This window comes from Engystomops pustulosus, chromosome 5 (genome assembly GCF_040894005.1).
Source record: "Engystomops pustulosus chromosome 5, aEngPut4.maternal, whole genome shotgun sequence".
In the NCBI taxonomy this organism is placed as follows: domain Eukaryota; kingdom Metazoa; phylum Chordata; class Amphibia; order Anura; family Leptodactylidae; genus Engystomops; species Engystomops pustulosus.
In genome coordinates, this window is record NC_092415.1 from 206,397,049 (window position 1) to 206,407,005 (window position 9,957).

General features: G+C 49.8%; 1 protein-coding gene across 1 annotated transcript in view; it reads right to left on the bottom strand.

Annotated features, from left to right (window-relative positions):
* The window catches only part of VIPR1 (vasoactive intestinal peptide receptor 1), a 206,725-nt gene extending 204,360 nt beyond the window's left edge, over positions 1 to 2,365 (bottom strand). Inside the window, exon 1 of the mRNA XM_072154434.1 lies at positions 1,604 to 2,365. Coding sequence (XP_072010535.1) covers positions 1,604 to 1,651 — 48 coding nt within the window. The 5' untranslated portion in view covers positions 1,652 to 2,365. The remainder of the gene's footprint in view (positions 1 to 1,603) is intronic.
* Positions 2,366 to 9,957: the final 7,592 nt, after the last annotated feature.

Consider the following 9,957-nt stretch of genomic DNA (forward strand, 5'->3'; position numbering starts at 1 on the left):
AGAGTGCACAGAGCACAGCAGTGTGAGGTATCATTGCACATCTCTCTTGGGACAGTACATAACACTGGCTGCAGAGAGCACAGAGCACAGCAGTGTGAGGACTCACCCCCAGTGCAATTGGAAAATACAAATCCATATATCACAGTCCTGCTGCCACTAACAATATACACATTTGTCTGATTACAAATTAACTCCAGGGGACAATACAGAACACTGGCTGCAGTCTGCTGACAGGTTCCCTTTAATGCTATTCTCACTATTATTGCTCCAAACTGGACCAGACCTACAAATAAATCATTTATTGGACTTATAGAATAAGTAAAGTCGTGGTTTTCCGGGTCCCTGACTATGAGACGTCCCTGTGGGGACCTCGCTGTCTCCTCCGTATCTGTGGCGTCACATTGTTGGTGATAAGCGCTCGTCCCCGGGCAGCTGGCAGCGCCACGATAAACCTGTCTTTGTAATCTCCAGCCGCCCATGAAGACGCCCCCCCTGTATTATCTCCTCACACCAAAAGCCCCTCAGAACGCGGACCCCCCTGGCATCCGTAATTCTGTACACGGCGATGTATCAGGTGTCAGTCCTCACTGCAGCGCTGGAATTATAGTCATGAATGAGCAGAGAAATGTCCATTGTCTATTATACGGATCCTCCGCGCGTCGAGTGCCGCTCCGGAATTCTATTGTCAGAGAAATGTTACATTGTATGGAATTGTCATCAGTAACAATGTCACATATCCCATTGTCTATGCCCCCAGTGTCAGTCCTCACCGCACTACTGGAATTGTATACATGAACCAGGAAGATCTGGATAAACAGATTAGTTGTTGCATTGTATGGAATGTGTAAGGAATAGAGAAGGTGGAGGCTGCCATTTATTCTATAGGAGATGCCAGTCGTTATATAAGAGCTGGCGATGCCAATTATACACGGAGGGTGTACCAGAGCCAGGTGGGTGCCAGGCTGCAGCGCCATCCTGACCCACCCTGGCACCACCCTGCTGCGCCACCAGGGAAGCCACCTGAGCCACTGACTGCAGGGCAAAAGCAGAACGTGCTGACACTATGCCACATGTAGCAGAGCCGACTGTGTACAGACCTACCCAAGACATGAAGACATATGTGACATATGGAAAACTCAGCACTACTACATCTCAGCACTACTACATCAGACCAGGACGGCTCTGCTATGCTACATCTGACAAACACAGCTCTATCTGTCCCTATACAGTGCACACTGACAAACTCAGCTCCTTACATCTGCCCAACATATGGCCGAACGCAACACTGCTACATCACGAAACACAACGCGTCCCAACTCTGAGACCAATATATGACAAACTCAGCTCAGCCCAATCCAGACACACAGCCCTGCCCCATAGAGTCCACATAGCAATGCCGCATATTGACAAACACCATAAAGTCACACCCAGCTCTGCTACATAGGAACAGACTCTGCGCTGCCTGATGATTTATACCACTGACAAACTCAGCTCTACTACATCGGACATTTATGGAAGGAACTGGGTGTCTGCTGTCAAACTCAGCTCTGTTCATGGCACACAATGAGAAATAGGTGCTGCAGCAGCTGCGGCCGGTACTTACCGGGGAGATGAGGCTGAGGAGCAGCAGGAGGTGGAGGGAACCCATCATCAGGCAGGGGGTCTCTTCTCCAAACTTCCTTAAATCTGTAATGTCCCCCGGTGTAAGGAGCAGGTGCAGTCCTCAGGGAGCCATAGACATCCACATGAAGCAGCTGCCGGGGTGTAGTGTGCGGCTCCGCTCTGCTATCTCTCTGCTGGGGTGTAGACTTATACCGTGTTATCCATAGGGAGCAGAAGAAGAGTGAAGAAATCAGGCGATCCCCCGGTGTAGCGGCTCCACTCTGCTGTGTTATCTCTCTGCTGCTCGGGTGTAGTGTGCGGCTCTGCTCTGCTGTGTTATGTCTCTGCTGCTCAGGAGTAGTGTGCGGCTCCGCTCTGCTGTGTTGTGTTGTCTATCTGCTGCCCAGGTGTAGTGTGCGGCTCTGCTTTGCTGTGTTGTGTTATGTCTCTGGTGCCAGGGTGTAGTGTGTGGCTCCGCTCTGCTGTGTTATGTCTCTGGTGCCAGGGTGTAGTGTGCGGCTTTGCTCTGCTGTGTTGTGTTATGTCTCTGCTGCCAGGGTGTAGTGTGCGGCTTTGCTCTGCTCTGCTGTGTTATGTCTCTGCTGCTCAGGTGCGGATAGCAGTGTAGACTTGTACCGTGTGAGCCATAGAGAGCAGAAGAAGAGTGAAGAAATCAGGCGATCCCTCCGGTTTAGCGTCTCCGCTCTGCTGCGCGGGTCTAGTGTGCGGCTCCGCTCCTGCACTTTCCTGCCATCGCTCTGCACTTTCATTAAGAAACTCATCCAGGACCGAGCAGCCAATCCCTGGGCCAAGAGCAGAGCCAATCAGCAGCCTGCAAGGGAAGGGCTACCCGACTCTGCTGCATGGGAGGAGCCGACACTACACACTGCACAGCAGAGCAGAGAGAAGGCAGACAATACATGCTTCTACAGGAGGAGGCGACAAGACACCGGTGTAGCAGTGCTGGGATTGTTATCTACGGATACTGAATAAAGTGACATAGTGAACTCAATTCTACGATGTACAATATGTGACAAACTCAGCTCTACTACATGTGACATATCAAGTTCCATAATATCTGACAAACCCATCCATGGTAAATTTGACAAACCTGGACCTGTAATATCTGACAAACTCAACACCACTACATCTGACATACTAATCCCTGTGATGTCTGACAAACTCAACTCCACTACATCTGATTTACCTAGTACTGTAATATCCAAAATTCAAGTTTTCTACACCGGACATAACAGCTATAATATATATCTGCTACTACATGGATAAGATTTGTTGTGCTGTATGTGACATTCTAGCTCTGCTACATCTTACAAACCATTCCTGCTCTATTGCACCTCTGCAGCATTGTACAAACTCATCTTTACTACACCACAGACGCAGTTATCTTTTATAGATCTAGCTTTATCATGCCTGACAAACTTAACTCAACTGTTTCTAACCCACCCAGCTCTGCTACATGTGACAATCTCAGTACCACAACATATAAGACGCCTTTATCAGACCCAGCTTTGAAGCATTTTGCAAACTCATCATTACTACAGACTGGCTCAGCTGCGCTGCATCACACCACCATCCACCCACTCAGCTCAGCTACATCATCCAACACTTAGAAATCAGAAGAACATGACTCTATTACACCTGACAACCTCAGCTCAGCTATTTCTGAGATGCTTAGCCCCATCACATGCCTAGCTCTGTTGCATCTCTGGCCATAATGCCAATAACAAACTCAACACCTCTACATCTTACAGACTTTTCTGTGTCAGGAACCTGAGATGCCTAGTCCTACAGCACATGACAAACCCGACTCTGCTGTGCTTTATAAACCCATCCCTGTGGCATTAGCTAAACACAACTCTACTACATCTTATAGCCTTATCATTGTCGTATCCTACAAAACCATCTCAACACTGCTACATCTGAGGGGTCAAGCCCTGTGTCACCTATCTCTATTTCTATGGCGCCATCATATTCCGTTGCTTTACAAATCATAGGGGACACAAATTTGTCTATAAGGATGAGGGGGTGACACAAGGGCTTACAGCCTATGAGGAGGGGGTGACACAAGAGCTGTGGCTACCTATCTACTGGGGGGCATGTGCTGTGGCTACCTGTATACTTGGGGACATGTGCTGTGGCTACCTATCTACTGGGAGTATGTGCTGTGGCTACCTATCTACTGGGGCATGTGCAGTGGCTACATATCTACTGGGGGCATGTACTGTAGCTACCTATCTACTGGGAGTATGTGCTGTAGCTACCTATCTCCTGGGGACCATGTGCTGTGACTACCTATATGCTGGGAGTATGTGCTGTGGCTACCTCTCTACTGGGAGTATGTGCTGTGGTTACCTATATACTGGGGTATGTACTGTAGCTACCTATCTACTGAGAGTATGTGCTGTGGCTACCTATCTACGGGGGCATGTGCTGTGGCTACCTATTTACTGAGAGTATGTGCTGTGGCTACCTATCTACTGGGGACCATGTGCTGTGGCTACCTATCTACTGGGAGTATGTGCTGTAGCTACCTATCTACTGAGAGTATGTGCTGTGGCTACCTATCTACTGGGAGCATTTTCTGTGGCTACCTATCTACTGGGGGCATGTGTTGTGGCTACCTATCTACTGGGAGTATGTGCTGTAACTACCTATCTACTGGGAGTATATGCTGTGGCTACCTATCTACTGGGAGCATTTTCTGTGGCTACCTGTCTACTGGGAGTATATGCTGTGGCTACCTATCTACTGGGAGCATTTTCTGTGGCTACCTGTCTACTGGGAGTATGTGCTGTGGCTACCTATCTACTAGGAGTATGTGCTGTGGCTACCTATCTACTGGGGGAATGTACTGTAGCTACCTATCTACTGAGAGTATGTGCTGTGGCTACCTATCTACTGGGGGCATGTGCTGTGGCTACCTATCTACTGGGAGTATGTGCTGTGGCTACCTATCTACTGGGAGTATGTGCTGTGGCTACCTATCTACTGGGAGTATGTGCTGTGGCTACCTATCTACTGGGGGCATGTGCTGTGGCTACCTATCTACTGGGAGTATGTGCTGTGGTTAACTATATATTGGGGTATGTACTGTAGATACCTATCTACTGGGAGTATGTGCTGTGGCTACCTATCTACTGGGAGTATGTGCTGTGGCTACCTATCTACTGGGGGCATGTGCTGTGTCTACCTATCTACTGGGGGCATGTACTGTAGCTACCTATCTACTGAGAGTATGTGCTGTGCCTACCTATCTACTGGGAGTATGTGCTGTGGCTACCTATCTACTGGGAGTATGTGATGTGGCTACCTATCTACTGGGGGCATGTGCTGTGGCTACCTATCTACTGGGAGTATGTGCTGTGGTTACCTATGTACTGGGGTATGTACTGTAGCTACCTATCTACTGAGAGTATGTGCTGTGGCAACCTATCTACTGGGGAATGTGTTGTGGCAACCTATCTACTGAGAGTATGTGCTGTGGCTACCTATCTACTGGGGGCATGTACTGTAGCTACCTATCTACTGAGAGTATGTGCTGTGGCTACCTATCTACTGGGAGTATGTGCTGTAGATACCTACCTACTGAGTGTATGTGCTGTAGCTACCTATCTCCTGAGAGCATTTTCTGTGGCTACCTGTCTACTGGGAGTATGTGCTGTGGCTACCTATCTACTGGGAGTATGTGCTGTGGCTACCTATCTACTGGGGGCATGTGCTGTGGCTACCTATCTACTGGGGGCATGTGCTGTGGCTACCTATCTACTGGGGGCATGTACTGTAGCTACCTATCTACTGAGAGTATGTGCTTTGGCTACCTATCTACTGGGGGCATGTGCTGTAGCTACCTATCTCCTGGGGACCATGTGCTGTGACTACCTATATGCTGGGAGTATGTGCTGTGGCTACCTATCTACTGGGAGTATGTGCTGTGGCTACCAATATGCTGGGAGTATGTGCTGTGGCTACCTATCTACTGGGAGTATGTGCTGTGGCTACCTATCTACTGGGAGTATGTGCTGTGGCTACCTATCTACTGGGGCATGTGCTGTGGCTACCTATCTACTGGGAGTATGTGCTGTGGTTACCTATATACTGGGGTATGTACTGTAGCTACCTATCTACTGAGAGTATGTGCTGTGGCTACCTATCTACTGGGGCATGTGCTGTGGCTACCTATCTACTGAGAGTATGTGCTGTGGCTACCTATCTTCTGGGGGCATGTGCTGTGGCTACCTATCTACTGGAAGTATGTGCTGTGGTTAGCTATATACTGGGGTATGTACTGTAGCAACCTATCTACTGGGAGTATGTGATGTAGCTACCTATCTATTGAAAGTATGTGCTGTGGCTACCTATCTACTGGGAGCATTTTCTGTGGCTACCTGTCTACTGGGAGTATGTGCTGTGGCTACCTATCTACTGGGGGCATGTGCTGTGGCTACATATCTACTGGGAGTATGTGCTGTGGCTACCTATCTACTGGGGGCATGTGCTGTGGCTACCTATCTACGTGGGGCATGTACTGTAGCTACCTATCTACTGAGAGTATGTGCTGTGGCTACCTATCTACTGGCGGCATGTGCTGTAGCTACCTATCTACTGAGAGTATGTGCTGTGGCTCCCTATCTACTGGGGGCATGTGCTGTAGCTACCTATCTACTGAGAGTATGTGCTGTGGCTACCTATCTACTGGGAGTATGTGCTGTGGCTACCTATCTACTGGGGGCATGTGCTGTGGCTACATATCTACTGGGGGCATGTACTGTAGCTACCTATCTACTGAGAGTATGTGCTGTGGCTACCTATCTACTGGGAGTATGTGCTGTGGCTACCTATCTACTGGGGGCATGTGCTGTAGCTACCTATCTACTGAGAGTATGTGCTGTGGCTACCTATCTACTGGGAGTATGTGCTGTGGCTACCTATCTACTGGGGGCATGTGCTGTGGCTACATATCTACTGGGGGCATGTACTGTAGCTACCTATCTACTGAGAGTATGTGCTGTGGCTACCTATCTACTGGGAGTATGTGCTGTGGCTACCTATCTACTGGGGGCATGTGCTGTGGCTACCTATCTACTGGGGGCATGTACTGTAGCTACCTATCTACTGAGAGTATGTGCTGTGGCTACCTATCTACTGGGGGCATGTGCTGTAGCTACCTATCTACTGAAAGTATGTGCTGTGGCTACCTATTTACTGGGAGTATGTGCTGTGGCTACCTATCTACTGGGGCATGTGCAGTGGCTACAAATCTACTGGGGGCATGTACTGTAGCTACCTATCTACTGAGAGTATGTGCTGTGGCTACCTATCTACTGGGAGTATGTGCTGTGGCTACCTATCTACTGGGGGCAAGTGCTGTGGCTACCTATCTACTGGGGGCAAGTGCTGTGGCTACCTATCTACTGGGGGCATGTACTGTAGCTACCTATCTACTGAGAGTATGTGCTGTGGCTACCTATCTACTGGGAGTATGTGCTGTGGCTACCTATCTACTGGGGGCATGTGCTGTGACTACCTATATGCTGGGAGTATGTGCTGTGGCTACCTATCTACTGGGAGTGTGTGCTGTGGCTACCTATCTACTGGGAGTATGTGCTGTGGCTACCTATCTACTGGGAGTATGTGCTGTGGCTACCTATCTACTGGGGGCATGTGCTGTGGCTACCTATCTACTGGAGGCATGTACTGTAGCTACGTATCTACTGAGAGTATGTGCTGTGGCTACCTATCTACTGGGAGTATGTGCTGTGGCTACCTATCTACTGGGGGCATGTGCTGTTGCTACCTATCTACTGGGAGGATGTGCTGTGATTACCTATATACTGGGGTATGTACTGTAACTACCTATCTACTGGGAGTATGTGCTGTGGCTACCTATCTACTGGGAGTATGTGCTGTGGCTACCTATCTACTGGGGGCATGTGCTGTGGCTACCTATCTACTGGAGGCACGTACTGTAGCTACGTATCTACTGAGAGTATGTGCTGTGGCTACCTATCTACTGGGAGTATGTGCTGTGGCTACCTATCTACTGGGAATATGTGCTGTAGCTACCTATCTACTGGGGGCATGTGCTGTGGCTACCTATCTACTGGGAGTATGTGCTGTGGTTACCTATGTACTGGGGGCATGTACTGTAGCTACCTATCTACTGAGAGTATGTGCTGTGGCTACCTATCTACTGGGGAATGTGCTGTGGCTACCTATCTACTGGGAGTATGTGCTGTGGCTATCTATCTACTGGGAGTATGTGCTGTGGCTACCTATCTCCTGGGAGTATGTGCTGTGGCTACCTATATACTTGGGGGCATGTGCTGTGGCTACCTATATACTTGGGGGCATGTGCTGTGGCTACCTATCTACTGGGAGTATGTGCTGTGGCTACCTATATACTTGGGGGCATGTGCTGTGGCTACCTATCTACTGGGAGTATGTGCTGTGGCTACCTATCTCCTGGGAGTATGTGCTGTGGCTACCTATCTACTGGGAGTATGTGCTGTGGCTACCTATCTACTGGGGGCATTTACTGTAGCTACCTATCTACTGAGAGTATGTGCTGTGGCTACCTATCTACTGGGAGTATGTGCTGTGGCTACCTATCTACTGGGGGCATGTGCTGTGGCTACCTATCTACTGGGGGCATGTACTGTAGCTACCTATCTACTGAGAGTATGTGCTGTGGCTACCTATCTACTGGGAGTATGTGCTGTGGCTACCTATCTACTGGGAATATGTGCTGTGGCTACCTATCTACTGGGAGTATGTGCTGTGGTTACCTATGTACTGGGGGCATGTACTGTAGCTACCTATCTACTGAGAGTATGTGCTGTGGCTACCTATCTACTGGGGAATGTGCTGTGGCTACCTATCTACTGGGAGTATGTGCTGTGGCTATCTATCTACTGGGAGTATGTGCTGTGGCTACCTATCTCCTGGGAGTATGTGCTGTGGCTACCTATATACTTGGGGGCATGTGCTGTGGCTACCTATATACTTGGGGGCATGTGCTGTGACTACCTATCTACTGGGAGTATGTGCTGTGGCTACCTATATACTTGGGGGCATGTGCTGTGGCTACCTATCTACTGGGAGTATGTGCTGTGTCTACCTATCTCCTGGGAGTATGTGCTTTGGCTACCTATCTACTGGGGGCATGCACTGTAGCTACCTATCTACTGAGAGTATGTGCTGTGGCTACCTATCTACTGGGGGCATGTACTGTAGCTACCTATCTACTGAGAGTATGTGCTGTGGCTACCTATCTACTGGGAGGCATGTGCTGTGGCTACCTATCTCCTGGGAGTATGTGCTGTGGCTACCTATCTACTGGGGGCATGTACTGTAGCTACCTATCTACTGGGAGTATGTGCTGTGGCTACCTATCTACTGAGAGTATGTGCTGTGGCTACCTATCTCCTGGGGACCATGTGCTGTGACTACCTATCTACTGGGGGTATGTGCTGTGGCTACCTATCTACTGGGGGCATGTACTGTAGCTACCTATCTACTGGGAGTATGTGCTGTGGCTACCTATCTACTGGGAGTATGTGCTGTGGCTACCTATCTACTGGGAGTATGTGCTGTGGCTACCTATCTACTGAGAGTATGTGCTGTGGCTACCTATCTCCTGGGGACCATGTGCTGTGACTACCTATCTACTGGGGGCATGTGCTGTGGCTACCTATCTACTGGGAGTATGTGCTGTGGCTACCTATCTACTGGGAGTATGTGCTGTGGCTACCTATCTACTGGGAGTATGTGCTGTGGCTACCTATCTACTGGGGGCATGTGCTGTGGCTACCTATCTACTGGGGGCATGTGCTGTGGCTACCTATCTACTGGGGGCATGTGCTGTAGTAATACTGGGAGGCATGTGGTGGGTGTCAGGATTTGGAGTAGTGAACCCCCTGGACTAGCGGTGACAATGTTATAAGCAGACACCTGGGACCGGAATCTTAGTGGCACCCGTTTTTCACCAGAGCCCGCCGCAGAGCATGATGGTCTGGCTGCAGCGTGGTACCACCAGGTCGTTCCACAGGTGTGACTTGTCCACGGTGCTTCCAAGGTCGAGGTACAGGATCACTACGCAGTCTCGTGGTCAGGATCCGAGGTCGGGGACGGAGGTCAGGGCTGGCAGCAAAGGAGCAGAATCAGGAACAGGTCCGGGGTCACAACAGGAGGTCAACACTTGGGAAGGAAACCCTTCCTCATAGGCAAGAAGCACTAAGATCCGGCAGGGAATGCTGGGAGACGCCGGTCTTTATAGGAACCCGGGAAGTGGGCAGCGCCAATCAGCGGCACGCACTGGCCAGCTGGGATGGGAGC